This window comes from Halichoerus grypus, chromosome 1, assembly GCF_964656455.1.
Source record: "Halichoerus grypus chromosome 1, mHalGry1.hap1.1, whole genome shotgun sequence".
In the NCBI taxonomy this organism is placed as follows: Eukaryota; Metazoa; Chordata; class Mammalia; order Carnivora; family Phocidae; genus Halichoerus; species Halichoerus grypus.
In genome coordinates, this window is record NC_135712.1 from 107184611 (window position 1) to 107200857 (window position 16247).

A 16247-nucleotide genomic window follows, 5' to 3' on the forward strand; every position below is an offset into this window, starting at 1 on the left:
AGTTGTTTCTCTTCTCTCATTTGTGACTTTATTTATTTGGGCCTTTTTTCTTTTTGATAAGCCTGGCTAGAAGTTTATCAATTTTATTAATTTTTTCAAAGAACCAGCTCCTGGTTTCATTGATCTGTTCTACTGGGTTTTTTTTAGTTTCTGTATCATTTATTTCTGTTCTAATCTTTATTTCCTTCTGCTGGTGTGAAGCCTACATTTTAAAGAAGTAAGAACATTCCCAATATCCTAAAAGGTCCCCATCCTACCCTTTCCCAGTCACTCCACTGTCCCTCAGTCCCAGAGATAACCTCTATCATGACCTTAATGGTAATCTCTTGCATGTTTTTCTTGATGGTTTTACCATATAAGTGTCCATTTCTATAAAGAGCTTAGTTTAATTTGGTCTATTTCATGAACTTTACATGAACTCACACAGGATATAAGGGATGTTTTTGAAGGGGGGAGCAGGGTTCTGGATTCTTTCACTTAATATTGTGAAATTCATCTGCATAATTGCTTTTAGCTGAAATTTATTCAATTTCAGTGCTTTACCATGTTTTATTATATGACTACTGAAAGACATTTTGCTTATTTCCAGTTTGAGGCTATTGCATATAATGCTGGTATGAGTAATCTTCAGTATTCACTTTCTTGGTGCACATATTTATATATTTTCATGGGCATATACTTAAGAGAGAATTCAGTGACTCTCAAGGTGTGTATTTATATGTATATAAATATATATATCAACTTTGGTAGATAACAGTTTTCCAAAGTTGTTGAACCACTAAATTCTACCAGTGCCAGTGGTAGGTGAGAGTCCTCATTGCTCTGAAGCTGCACAGCCCTTGGGAATCTTTTATTCTGAGGATGCTGATAGGTTTGCAGTAGTTCTAATTTGTGGTAGTTCTAATTTGCATTATCATAATGAATTTGCGGACGGCTTTTCATAGGTTTATTGCCCATTTGAATAGCCTCTTTTATAAACTATTGATGCCTGTTTTTCTGTTAGGTTGTAAGGAATTCATTTTATACTTCTTGTGTACTCTTGATCTGAGCCTTTGACAGCTGTGTATTGCATGTGTCTATATTTTTACTTTTTAATAGTGCTTTGATAAATTTCTAATTTTAATGTAGTCACATACATTTTCTTATGTTAGTAAGTCCTTACCCCAGAGTCATAAAGATATATTTAACTTTATTGTTTAGTCTTTCACATTTAGATATTTAATCCATCTGCAATTAATTTGTATGTGTGTGTTTGGTAAGGTAGGATTCCAAATTTTTACATATGTAGATCACTTGACTAAATGCTATTTATGGAAAAGTTCATCCTTTTCTCTTTGTTCTACAGCTTTTGTCCTAGATCTAGTGTCTGTGGATTTGTAGACTCTGTTCTGCTTTAGTGCTCTTATATGTCTTTGTTGAACCAATTCCATGCTGCCTTAATTAAAAGTATTGAGTCTTACCAAACGGAAACATGATTTATCCCATTTGTTAAGGTATTTCATCTCTCTGGGTATTTTGGTATTTCTGTGTAAGGGTTTTATGAGAGCTTTTTAAAGATTCATTTCTCAGTGGTATTTTTGGATTCTACCATAACAGATTTTTCATTTTCTTATGACTCTGATACACAGAAATGAAACTGGTTTTTGTTTTGTTTTTAAAGATTTATTTATTTATTTATTTGAGAGAAAGAGTTCACGCATGCACACATAGAGGGAAGGGCAGAAGGAGAGGGAGAGAGAGAATCTCAAGCAGAGCCCAACGTGGGGCTTGATCTCACAACCCTGACTGAGATCATGACCTAGGCTGAAATCAAGAATTGGGCACTTAACCAACTGAGCCACGCAGGTGCCACTGAAATTGGTTTTTGAATGTTGATCTTGTATTCAATCACTAAAACCCACTTATTCTGATAATTATATGTAGATTTTTTTCTGCATACACAGTTACATCTATAAATACAGTTTGTTTTTAAGTAGGCTCCATTCCCAGCGTGGAACCCAATGCAGGGCTCAAACTCATGAGCCTGAGATTAAGACCTGAGCTGAGATCAACAGTTGGATGCTTAACCGACTGAGCCACCCAGGCGCCCCATAAATACAGTTTTATATATCCTTTTCCAATTATCTAGGACCCTTAGTACAGTGTTGAGCAGAAGTGGTATGATAGTGTGCATTCTTGTGTTCCTATTCTTAAAGGGAAAGCTGTCAACAGTTTCTTGAGCATGTTTATTGAAGATTTTTTTTGTGGAAATTATCAAAATAAGGAAGTTTCTTAATTTTTATCATGCATGGATAATTGATATTGTCAAATCCCTTTTCTGCCTCTGATTATGATATGATTTTTTTCTTGCTTAATTTGTAATGTATTGGGTTACATAGATTTTTCAAATGTTAAACCAATTTTCATTCCTCAAACAAATCTGACTTGCTGGGATTCAGTTTGCCATTATTTTGCTTTGGTTTCTCATGCATAAGATTATTCAGTAGTGTTCCTTTCTCCAAATGTCCCTGTCACATTTGGTACCAAGATTATGCCAGGTACAAAAAAACAAGTTGGGAGCATTATATATTTTTTGTTTTTTCTATTCTCTGAAAGAGATTTTGTAAGATTAAGGTTATTTCTGCCATAAATGTTAAGTAGAAGTCTGTGTCTAATGGGATACCTAGTTCTTATTTTTTTATTTTTTGTTGATATCTTCTTGTATACCTAGTTGTTTTAATTGTATACTGGATGTTGTATTTACAGAATTTTGCAGTAGATACAAATTTGAAGCCTGGGATGGTGATAACTTTCTCCAGAGAGGATTTCTGTTGCTTCTGCCAGGAAAAGAAGCCCCAGTGCTGGGCTCACTTCCCTGGACTTCTTTTTTCCCCCAAATTCTAGATTTATAATTCTTGTACTTCTTTTTTTAACTCTTCAGTGTCTTCAAGCAGCTTTTCTAGCTATGCTCAGTGGGATGATTGGACCAAATTACCTAGGTAATCAGAGCAGTAGTCTACCCCCATTTTTCAGTGTTCTTGATATGCCCATTATTTCTTGCCTTCCTGTCTGATGTCTCTTAAACTACTAGAAACAAGGCTCTGCATTATATATTCCAAATATATAATAGTTGTCTCTTTTTTTGTTTTATTTTTTCCCACAAGTCTAGTGGGTGATTTTCTTTATTTGATTGAAGGTTTGCTAATGTGGTATTTCTCTTACTTCTCTCCTAACATTTAGAGTAAAGTGGGTTGTAGACTTTTTTTTTTTTTTTTTTATCTGAGTGTCTAACCTTTGCTGACCTCAGAACTTATATTTTGATGAATAAAACAGTATTGAACAATATTAGGGCATTTGGGCCTAAGAGAGTGAGGATTCTCCTGCTGTTTATTTATTTTAAAGGAAACTGAAATAGCTTTGAATGTGATGCTTTATGATGTCTATTTAAACATAAATCCTTGCTTTACAGAATGCTTTGGATAAACAAGAAGAATTGACACCCCTTGGAGTCCATTTAGCACGATTACCAGTTGAGCCACACATTGGGAAAATGATTCTTTTCGGAGCTCTGTTCTGTTGTTTAGATCCAGTACTCACCATTGCTGCTAGTCTCAGCTTCAAAGATCCCTTTGTCATTCCACTGGTAAGAAAGTTACAAATAAAAGGCTAGGCATTTTTATATACACAGAATAGTTGTTGCTTAGATCATTTTTCATTAGCTTTTTATTAGAATGCCTTTCTGTGTTTACCATCAAGGCAATTTCAGTTGCCTTCATCTATTTTTTTTTCCCCTCCTTTCTGAAGGGCAAAGAAAAGATTGCAGATGCAAGAAGAAAAGAATTGGCAAAAGATACTAAAAGTGACCACCTGACAGTTGTAAATGCATTTGAGGTAAAAAAATGACTTGTCCTAGATTGTGATAGTTCATTCAGGTAAAAAGCTGATAATAGAAGAGGAACATACTCACTTTTTAAAATCTGTTTTATTATAGGTATCAGGATTAAATTACTAAGTATTTAAAATTAGGTGAACATTCAAAAAAATTGTACATGATTTTTCAGTTTTCTGGTAGTTCATGAACATTTACCCTTTTGGGGAAAAAAGTCTGTTTTGATAACAACAGAACAAGTGAACAGTTGATCTCAGAAATCTGTTTGTATCTTTGTGTTATTGACTTTCATGAAAGATGGTCTCATTCTGTTTATTAGTAAACTATAACTATTTGGATTTAACATTTTGATAGAGTATCATAATCATGTACATTATTTAGAGAGACTGTTTCTCCTTCCAAAAGTCATGCTTATTTGAGGAAAATATTTATCACCCATCTTTGCAAAATTTAGATGTAATTTGGTTTTTAGAGATAGCATCTTTTTACTGTAGTTCTAGATCCAGTTTTGTACTACATATTGTGTGAAAGTTAATATTTTTTTCCTTTGAGTTCATCTAGTAATAACTTTCCTTTTTCCCATCTTCTTTTCTCTATTTAAAAATATATATATATTTATTTGTTAAGTTAAAAGTATACAATAGCATTGGAATTTGTCCGACAGAGTGTTCTTTTTGTTTATTATATACTACATATGTTGACATTTTGTATAAAATACACAGTATAATACTATAGAACTTATTTATATGAAGAAGGGTCTGGAAATTCACTGATAACTATCACTTCACAACTAGAATCATAGGGAGTTTGTGTTTTGTTCTTGTTTAGTTTATAAATTTCAAAATTCATTGAATTTTTTTTTACAAAGAAAGTGAAATACCAAAAGATTAAATTATTACCAAAATAAAGACAAACCAGTAAGCATCTTTGCTTTGAGGAACAATATAGATAGTTTTCTTTATTTCTTTGCCCCATAGGGCTGGGAAGAAGCTAGGCGACGTGGTTTCAGATATGAAAAAGACTATTGCTGGGAATATTTTTTGTCTTCAAACACATTGCAGGTAATGGTGTATGTTTTGAAGTGATTCCCAAATATGTTAGAGTATATGTGTACCCATTTTGTGTAGTTAGATCTGTAGCAAAATGTTAATTGTGAGTTTGCCATATGAAGTTAAATGATTATACAAAGTAATCATTTTGTGTAATTGCCCCTACCCTCTAGTTGTTGTTTTGATGACTCAGCCTGAAAATTTTCATTAATACTTCTAGGATCTATTTTAAAATACCAAATAGTATCTTACATTTTAACATATTAAATATCTGTACCTTAACTTTTGGGTAGGTTATCTTTAACTGTTTTGTGTCATGAGAAAACAGTAGATAGGAGGTATTTGTGAAACAGAAGGTAATAAATAGGACAGATACACATCAGACTTAAGAGTCTACACTGAATTGGAGAAGTGTAAGAATAGGAATTCCTCACTTTGCCTTATTCATGTACATTCCAGCTCTGTGGCATGAGCCCTGGTACTGAACATTTAACAGATCTACTGGGGGGTAAAAGAATCAAGAATCTAGAGTGTCTAGCAAATCTAATCAAAACTGCTCAAACATTAACAAAATGAAGAGTTAGAAAATTCTGAAAGTGACTACAATCAAAGGGAAAAAAGAATGGAACACAACATACTTCACAAGAAAATACCTTACAACTCCTTCATAGTAAGGAACAGTTTAAGAAGAATCTGAATTCAGTAAAACAAAGATAAGAAAATAAACCAATAGAATGGATGACAAGACTGGTGACCTAAGAAGACATGATGATCAAAAGAATCACAAGGAGCAAAGTGGAAGTCCCTTTAAAGTATTGCATAGAAGAAAGGCTCTAGATAATCACAGTTTGTAGGTTCAGCTGCAAAAGAAAAAAATTTAAAGCAGTAAGTAAAAAGCTTGTAGACAGGAAGACAGGACTGATCCATCAGAGACAATAAATGTCTCTCTATAGGAAATTCAAGTGTGATCTATTCAGAGATATGTGTAAGAACATTTTCCTGAAAGAGAAAAAATAAAATGAACTACAAGTATGAAAAGATGGCTGAATCCAAGAGATTATATCCAGTCAGCATATTAATTCAACTATAAAGATAGGCCAGGCATTCAAGAAAGCACTTGAAATACTACACCCATGAACTGTTCTTGAAAAACTCACTGTCAGTGAAATGCTGCCTATTAAGAGATAAATCAAAAAGAATTTCAGGAATGGAGAGTACATGCTAAATAAGTGAGTGATGTGCATTGATACTGTTTAAATATAGAACGAATACAAAACAGTATTGGAATTATAGACACAGAATATAAAGGTTATGGTCTTGAAGAGTATAAAGTAATGATTAAAAAAAGGAGGTGGTCTAGAGAGTCAGTGTAAGAGAAATTAAGTAGGAAGCTTAAGATACAATTCATAAAAGGGATGTACAATTAAATAAGACCAACTTTATGTTTCATAATCTCTTAAATTTACAAGGATCCTTTATTATCTCGTGATTGTGAGAATTTAGGATTCATCAATTTAACTTATATTCCTATTTAACTTTCTTTTTTAAATTGAACTAAAATTACCCAGCACCCCCCAAAAATTGAACTAAAATTAATTTTAATACTTCTATTAAAACAGCTTTTATACTGTTATCCCATTGGTAGGATAGCATTTCTGTCCAGTTCTTCTGTCAATATGCGTAAGTGTCTTCAGTATTATTTACTTAGTTAATGATTACATTTAACAGTACTGACTTTAGAGAAATTTCATTTGTACTTTTCTGTATTATGTTCTTTATAATGAGCCATGCATCATTTGTATTCAAATTATGAATCTTCTTCAAAACAAAACAAAAAAGCAGACCTTAAGCCTTTGTGCCAGTATGTAACAGCAGTTAATTCTCAGCAGTAGAAATATGGATATTGGTTATTTAATTATGCTTTTCTGAATTTTTTTTTTTTTTTCAAAATATGGGGTGGAGAATAACTTAAAATTATATTAGTGAATCTTTTTTGCAAAATGGAGCAGTACTTAAACATCAGTGGTTATTCCCTATAGCAGGCAAACCTTTTCTGTAAAAAAAAAAAATCAGACAGTAAATATTTTAGGCTTATAGGCCATATGGTCTCTCACTTCTGCCTTTATAGTATAAAAGTAACCGTAGATAATAGATGAGTGAGTGTGACTTTGTTCCCATAAAACTTAATTGACAAAAACAGGTTTTGGCAACCTCTGCTGTAAAAACATCACATTTTTGCCAGTGTTAAGCAAGGAAAACTTACAGCTATTGATGAGTGTATGCTTTATAGCCCCTATAAATCTTTGTGAAAGGTATTCTAGTTCTGTTTGTTACCATTGCTCCCTAGATGCTGCATAACATGAAAGGACAATTTGCTGAGCATCTTCTTGGAGCTGGATTTGTAAGCAGTAGAAATCCTAAAGATCCAAAATCTAATATAAATTCAGGTAAAGCAGAAAATTGTGTAAAAATTAGCTTGCTGCCATTGTTTGTTATATCTGTATTTTACTTTTTTTTCTCTACCTTCCTACCCTCAATAGATAATGAGAAGATAATTAAAGCCGTCATCTGTGCTGGTTTATATCCCAAAGTTGCTAAAATCCGACTAAATTTGGGTAAAAAAAGAAAAATGTAAGCATTGAAGATTATTACAAATTACTTGATTCTCTCCTTAAGCTTTTCATATTCTTCTTTTGATCACTTAAGAGAAGGCAAACTGTTGAACACAGGCATCACTTTCCTTCACAGCACATTATCTGGCATCAGCTATTATTCACAAAAAATGTTAGCAAAATATAATACTAGGGTAAATATTAGGAAAGTAAGCCAACTATTAAAAATCAGTGGTGGATGGACATTACTTAGAGAAGACTTTAAGGATTTCTTTTCTTCTTCTAAGACACATAATTTTGTAATTTACCTCTTTTGATGAAAATTGTGGTGATTTGTCTATTTTGAAAAATAAGGTATAACTTTAAAATACACACACACACACAAATAATCAGTCTCAGTAGTAATTGCAGACTGTTAGGCATGGTTTTTGCCTACCAAGTGAGTTCATTCTACTGAGGAAACGGAGAAACTAAAAGTCTCAAATGACTGGTAGTATGTGAATTGGTACCATCCTTTTTTTATTTTTTATGTTAATCACCATACATTACATCATTAGTTTTTGATGTAGTGTTCCATGATTCATTGTTTGCATATAACACCCAGTGCTCCATTCAATACGTGCCCTCTTTAATACCCATCACCAGGTTAACCCATCCCCCCACCCCCCTCCCCTCTAGAACCCTCAGTTTGGTACCATCCTTTTAGAAGGCACCCTAGATTAGAATCAGTTATCAAGACATTCATTAAAATAGTGGCTCAGTGGATTCATAAGTGAATATATTAATTTGAGCACCGTGTACTAAGGAAGTAATTCTACACTTTTTTTAAAAGCTATATTGTAAAGAACATAGATGTCCAATAGCAGTGGGGAGATTATTTTATAATATCATATTATAATGGCATTTAAGCTCATAGGCTTATAAAACAGTTACTGTGGAGTAACAAAATAATTCTAGCTGACATTAAATGAAAAAGTTTGGATACCCTATGATTATAAACATGACAAAGTACTAGATCTCAGGTAGACTAAGTGCAGACATTGTTTTAGGACAGTCATTTTGGGATGACTTTACTTGCTAAGGGACATTTTATTTGATTGTGTCTGGAGACATTTGTGGTAGTTACAGCTGGGGCAGTACTATTAGCATCTAGAAGATAGAGGCCAGAGATGCTATTAAACCTGATTTTATTCTGAATAATGACTCATGACCGTGATCCATGATTTTGGTTAGAAGCATTTATGAATTCCTAGAACTACAGAAAAGATGCTCTTAAAAATAAGCAAGAAGGATTAATGGATTACTAGCTTTTATGCTGTCATTTAATACAGGTAATTACCATTGACTATTTAAAGATAAACTATCAAACATCTCCCTGCTCAATTATATTAATTAAAGACTCCTAGAAATTGAGGTAAATTGTTTTGTTCTCAAATACAGATTTGTAAATTTGTATTACAAAAATAAACTGGCCTCATCTGTGGAATTTTTTTTTAGATTCTGGGATTGGTTTGGAATCTCCCAGAATTTTTTTTTTTTTTAAACAAACTGCATTTTAACTTTTTTAAAGGGTCAAAGTTTACACAAAAACTGATGGACTAGTTGCTATTCATCCTAAATCTGTTAATGTGGAGCAAACAGAATTTCACTACAACTGGCTTATCTATCATCTGAAGATGAGAACAAGTAGTGTAAGTGAATATTTAAAATAATTATGGATCTGAACATCAGTCTTGCTGTATTTTTACTGTTGTGTACTTTTCACAATTAAAAATAAAATTTATTCTGAAATTTTTTTTTTCTGACATGAATTGTAAGGTCTTTAAGCAAATCTGTACTTTTAATGTGTAGCGTGTCTGTCATGATGGACTTTGTATTTTAATTAGTTGGGATGGTTATTTGATTTGCATAGTTTTCCTTCAGAACCTGGTTTCAAGAAATGCTGGCATTTTAGGGTATATAGGAGTTTACACCATACAGAGAATTTTGTGGACATGTCAGTATGCCTTATAAGTACTGGTCGGAACACTGAGATTCTGTTCATGTATAGATAAATAATTTCAGATACATTAGTGCTTACTTTTTGTTACTCAGAAAATATTTTGTTTAAAGTATAGTGCTCTTGTTTGAATTGAAACGAGAATATAAAAACTCCTGTGTTCTCTGAATTAATGAAGACTGGCCAGTTTAAAATGGTATATCTTCGGGGCGCCTGGGCAGCTCAGTCGGTTAAGCGTCTGCCTTCGGCTCAGGTCATGATCCCAGGGTCCTGGGATCGAGCCCTGTGTTGGGCTCCCTGCTCAGCGGGGAGCCTGCTTCTCCCTCTCTCTCTCAAATAAATAAATAAAATCTTTTTAAAAAATAAGTGGTATGTCTTCAAAATTAGTCTCGGTAGTTACACTGGTAGGATAATACCTAATTTAGAAGGAAAGAATTAATAAATAGATCAATACTGGTGGTAGTGAATTAATGTGGCAATAATCCTTGCAGACTTGTGAATGTATTAATTTGCTTTAATTCTCATTACAGATATACCTATATGACTGCACAGAAGTTTCTCCATACTGTCTCTTATTCTTTGGAGGTGATATTTCCATCCAGAAGGATAACGATCAGGAGACTATAGCTGTAGATGAATGGATTGTCTTTCAGTCTCCAGCAAGAATTGCCTATCTTGTTAAGGTGACTGACTTTACATGATTGTCTTTGAATCTACACGCAAGTTAGCATGTGGTCTCGTGGTTTTTGTACGAAGTGTTACGTCTGTTGTATTAAACATTTCTTGCTCTATTTCAGCAGAGCAAACAGTGTTGAGAAATTTATGCATAGCTTTTCTAAATTGTTTTTTGAGGTTTATAGATCAGCCATTCTAAATGGCTCAGTGTGATTGAAGTTTGAATTTTTTTTAACTTTACTACACTTTAGTTGGCTACTCATAACCATACTTTAGTTAGTTGCTCACTAAATATTTCAGTCTTTTGTATAATAGCTTACGAAATTTTTTTGTAACAGCTAAAGTCACTTTTATGTATTACATTGCTTAATATTATATCTGCCTTTGTTTAACATACGTGATTTTTCCAACCTTAGGAATTGAGAAAGGAACTAGATATCCTTCTGCAAGAGAAGATCGAAAGTCCCCATCCTGTAGATTGGAAGGACACTAAATCCAGAGACTGTGCTGTACTGTCAGCTATTATAGACTTGATCAAAACACAGGAAAAAGCAAGTCCCAGGAACTTTCCACCACGATTCCAGGATGGATATTACAGCTGACAACTTTTCTTTGGTGGTCTGAAAATTTGACAGCCATTTTCCATCATAGTTTAATTTTTGGCTAGATGCCAAACCATGGGACATGAATAATTACTGTATGTAAGGTAGAAATCTTTAGTAGGTAGTAAAGACGTAATGTGCATGATTTAACAATGTTATCTATAGCTATTATAAATACACCATAAAAAGCAATATGTTCTCTGATCATATTTTCTGTTGTCATGTCCTCCACACTTTGGGAGGACTGCTCTTATATATATTGAGTGTTGTACCACTTGAGAAATTCCTTTGCTCTGTTATGAGAAGTTAATCTTTCTGCCCATAGTGACTGAGTATGGAAACCAGTAAAAGGGGAATGGTTAGGCAAAAAGCAGTGTCAAGTTAAGAATTTGAACACAACCACATTTTTAAATGAAACTTCCCTCAGAAGTAAATTAATTTGTTGTAATAAAGCCCAGTGTTTAATAAAATGTACAGTGTATAAATCTCAGCTAACTTTTTGGCTTGGTTTCTACATCTCTATCCTTTGGCTTGATTTTTTTTAAATCTTTCTAGAATATATTTGTACCCCTTTTACATTAGCGTAGTATAGCAATTGAGAAAGTGAGTCTAGACTTGACCACCTAAGTTCAAACTTCAGCTGTGACTTACCAGCTCCCTTGGGCAAGGTACATGGCTTCTCTCTTTATTTATCAGTAAAATGCAGGTAGCAGTTGTGAGGATTAAAAATGTTGATACATGTAAAGTGCATACACTAGTATCTGGCACATAGAATGTACTCACTAAATCTTAGTTTTTATTTGTCCCTGAATTTTATTTTTTTTTATAACAATCCATTATGTTACACTCATTTCCATGCTCTGAGTCCCATTTTACCCTCTCAGACAACGGAAGCTAGTGTGATTTTAGGGCTAGTGAGTGATAAGCTAGTGTTTTCAGCCTTATCAGACTAACAAATACCATTGAATGCTATCCCAACAGCCATTTGTCCCTCCCCATTTGCTTGATTGTTCAGGTGCTCCCCCTCTGTAGCCTGGTGCCCAGGGATATTGGACTCTTGCCCAAGGGTGAGTCAGATTGTTCTAAGCCAATCATGTATGGTCTTACTCTCCTTACAACTGATGAGCCGTCAGAATGTAAACCTGTGTTGTCAATTGCAACTGACGAGAGATCTGCAAGGGGACATCTGAGAAAGATTTTCTTCACTGGTAGTCTTGGAGGAGGAAGTTTTCTCCTTTGAACATTGTCTTGTCGGAATCTGGCACTGCTGTAGCCATTTTAGGATTACAGGGGATAATGACGTTGGCTCAGTGGAAAAATGTAAATCAGCAGAGTTTGTGATAATGCTAGTGAGCTGCTGAATTATCCAATTCTAGACCTGCCTTGCACATGCACTTATTTTGGTCAAATAAACCCTCCTTTATTGAGTTAGCCACTTTAGGGTAGTGTATTTTGTTTAACTTGGCAGAAAGCATATTAACTGAAACACACAGTCCGCATCAGTGAGTGTTTGCTGAGGCCTGTTTCTACCATTTTTTTTTTTTAAGATTTTATTTATTTATTTGACAGATCACAAGCAGGGGGTGGGGGGAGGCCAAGGGGGAGAAGCAGGCTTCCCGCTGAGCAGGGAGCCTGATGCGGGGCTCCATCCCAGGACTCTGGGATCATGACCCGAGGCAAAGGCAGACGCTTAACTCCTGAGCCACCCAGGGGCCCCTCTACCATTTCTTTTGTGATCTAACAGTTTGACCCACATGTCTGACAAAAGGTGTAGGAGTAGTAGTCCTGAATATACTGCAAAAAGAAATGTAGGAAGAACATCTGCTGCATCCTTAAAAATAAACATTTTCTTGTGCCTTCCAATAAATGCAGAGAAACTGAAGGAAGAGTATCAAACAATGACTGGGATTTATTGATAGTGCTATGATGATCCGTGTAACATCACTGGTTCAGGTTCTGCTCCCATTTCTGGGAATGTATGTCAGCCTATCCTTGCCTTCTAAAGGTTTTGAATGTACTGTGTGTCCTAACTCCATTCTCTTGGCTAGTCTCCCAAAAGTGATCTCTTACTGAATTCTTGTATTGAGTCATTATCACAATATTGTGGTTTTGTCCCTAAACTCAAGGTGACCATAAGGTTCTATTTGCTCTATAAGTGTGTTTATGTTTGTGTATATGTTTTCTTGCCTTTACTCTCCAGTTTAAATTCACAGCAGGCCAAACTGGTCTTAGAAGATAACATTTAAAGAATCTGTTAAAAAAAGGGAGAGGGGATTATTAGTTAATTGGTTCCATGTTCCCAAACCAATATTTAATCTCCATAAGAATGAGGAAAATGTTCCTGAAGAATTGTTTAAATGGATGAGCTATTGAAAGAGATTAAAGCAGTCACTGTCACCCCCAGTTTCTGTTCTTCTGTACAGCTGATCAGGATGGAAATCTTGATTGAAGGTGCTATTTGTGTTTTTTCTTTTGTTTACAAAATAGTGTATATACTGAGTGGAAAATTTATTCCAGGTCTAAGAACTATTTATTTACAGTTTTAAGGAATAAGACATTAAAAAAAAAAACTGTTTGCCTCACCATTCTAGTGATACCTAGACTAACTCTTAAAAAAAAAAAACAAAAAAAAACCCTGAAACAGAAATTTAAGAGGGGGAAAAACAGAGAAACCACTGAATAATCTTTAAAAAAGTGTCGTTGAAAAGTGAGTACATGTAGTGCTTCCTAATTCATTAACTTGGGCAAAAGCTCTAGATAAATTTATACCTGTTACGACAAATAGTTTTCTGTTCTTACTGTAGTTTTAAAACAAAGTCCACCCTGAAAGGTAGAGATTATTGAAAAGCTTTAGAAGGAATTTTAGTACCGCCTCACCCAAAGTAAATCGTAAATTTCCTTCCACTCTTTTAGCTGAGTTTGTGTATATTTTTAAGTAATTGTCAAGATCATGTGGTATAATCATATAATATGCTGATTGTTTAAATGACATTTTTCTGATTTTAAAACAATATACCCTCATTGTAGAATACTTGGGAATTGAACAAAGAAAAGCGTGTTACCACTGTTACATGTTTGATGTATTTCCATGCTTTTTCTTTTTAAGCTTTGAGGTTATTTTTTATATGTAGTAAAATTTGCCAATTTAAGTGTATAATTCAGCGAATTTTGTCAAATGTATAAAGTCATGTAATTGCTACCACCACAATCTTGATCTAGAACATTCCCATCATGTAAGTTTCCCTTGTTCCCCTTTGCAGCCAGTCCCCTGCTTCTACTTCTACCCATTGGCAACCATAGATCTGATTTTTGTCACTAGTTTTGCCTTTTCTAGAATTTCCAATAAATGGAGAATCATATTTAGGCTTTTGTCTCCAGTTTCTTTTACTTAATGCTTCAGAGATATTCATGTTCTTGCATATGTCCGTAGTTAGTTGCTTTTTTATCATTTAGTTGTATTGCCTTGTATGGTTATACCACAGTTTGTTTATTCATTGACTAATTGATGGACCTGTGAGTTATTTTCAGTTTTTTTATTATAAATAAAGCTGCTATGAACGTGTATACGAGGCTGTGTGTAGATAATGGTTTTCATTTCTTTTGGGAAGATATCTATGATTAAGATCATTGTATCATATGGTGAGTGTGTTTAACTTTATAAGAAACTGCCAAACTGATTTTCAAAGTGGGTGTGCTATTTTACATTCCCGCCAGCAACATTCCCGCCAGGAGGGGTTCCAAGTGTTTCAAATCTTTGCCAGGACTTTGTATTTTTAGTTATTTGGTGTGGTTTTGTTTAATATTAGCCTTCAGTGGGTGGAGTCATAGACATTGTGGTTTTAATTTGTATTTATTTCTATAATGATTAGTCAGGAATACTATAGTTTCCTTTTTGTGGGGTAATGCTGGCCTCATAAAATGGGAAGTATGCCTCTTCAAGTTTCTGGACGAGGTTGTATAGAATTGATGTAAATTCCTTAAATGTTTGGAAGAATATTCCTGTGAAACCATTTGCACCTGGACATTTTTTTTTTCAGAAGATTTTAGACAAATTCAATCTAGTAGTTATGGGACTAGTTAGAGCTTTGATACTTTGTGGTTTTCCATGAGTTGGCCCATTTTATCTAAGTTGTTGAATTTAGGAGTCCCAAGTTTTTTAAATAACCCCTTATCCTTTTAATGTCTAAGGAATCTAACGATAGCCCCTCTTTCATTCTTGACACTGGTAATTAGTCTTCTCTTTTTATTTAGTCTTGCTAAAAGGTGTCATCAGTTGTATTCATCTTTTCAAAGAACCCATTTTTTTTTTTTTTTTTTAAGATTTTATTTATTTAACAGACACAGTGAGAGAGGGAACACAAGCAGGGGGAGTGGGAGAGGGAGAAGCAGGCTTCCCGCCGAGCAGGGAGCCCAATGCGGGGCTCGATCCCAGGACCCTGGGATCATGACCTGAGCTGAAGGCAAACGGTTAACGACTGAGCCACCCAGGTGCCCCTCAAAGAACCCACTTTTTAAGAGAGTTTTGTTTTTTAAAGATTTTAAGTAATCTCCACACCCAACCTGGAGCTCGAACCCACAATCCCAAGACCATGAGTCTCATGCCCCCCCACTGATCAAGCCAGATGCCCCTAATTGAGTTGTTTTCTGATTGTTGAGAATTAAGAGTTCTTTGTGTATTTTGGATGCCAACCCTTTATCAGATACTTGCTTTGCAAAATTTCCTCTTACTCTCTGGATTATCTTTTCATTCTTCCGTCTTTCACAGCGCAGATATTTTTCATTTTAACAAAGTTCAATTTATCATTTTCTTTTTCTTTCATATATCATGCTTTTGGTGTTGTCAAAAAAAGTCATTGCCAAACCCAAGGTCACCTAGATTTTCTGTGTTACCTCCTAGGAGTTTTATAGTTTTGTATTTTACGTTTAGATCTAAGTTTCCAAGTATGTGGTTATTTTTGTTACTGATTTCTAACCTAAATGTAGTCATAGAACTCTGTGTAATTTCAGTCCTTTAAAATTTGTTGAAACTTGCTTTATGACCCGGGAAATGGTCAAATGTTTTAATATTCTGTGTGTTCTTGAAAAGAATGTATATGCTTAAATTGTTGCAGTGTCCTGTATATATTAAGCTGTTGTTCAGATCTTCCACACTTCCATAGATTTTTATCTACTTCTACACTTTCATGTAGCAAATGAGAGTTAAAGCGTCATGTGCTATGATTTTGGATTTATTTCTTCTATTTCTCCCAAATTTTGTTTTATATATATTGAGACCATATTATTGGGAGGGAATAGATATATGGAATTGTTACATCTTCCTGGTTCAATAAACCTTCCATCATTATCTAGGCTCTCTCTATCCCTAGTCATACCTTTTATCTTAAGGACTACTTTGTCGAATATTGACATAGCTCCATGTATTGACTATTGTGATGTTCTGCC

General features: G+C 34.3%; 1 protein-coding gene across 1 annotated transcript in view; it reads left to right on the forward strand.

Moving 5' to 3' along the window:
* Positions 1-14169, forward strand: part of DHX36 (DEAH-box helicase 36) — a 49953-nt gene extending 35784 nt beyond the window's left edge. The window contains exons 18-25 of the mRNA XM_036091371.2: positions 3449-3622; positions 3784-3870; positions 4846-4929; positions 7265-7364; positions 7458-7548; positions 9100-9220; positions 10059-10211; positions 10620-14169. Coding sequence (XP_035947264.1) covers positions 3449-3622; positions 3784-3870; positions 4846-4929; positions 7265-7364; positions 7458-7548; positions 9100-9220; positions 10059-10211; positions 10620-10805 — 996 coding nt within the window. The 3' untranslated portion in view covers positions 10806-14169. The remainder of the gene's footprint in view (positions 1-3448; positions 3623-3783; positions 3871-4845; positions 4930-7264; positions 7365-7457; positions 7549-9099; positions 9221-10058; positions 10212-10619) is intronic.
* The last annotated feature ends 2078 nt before the right edge of the window (positions 14170-16247 follow it).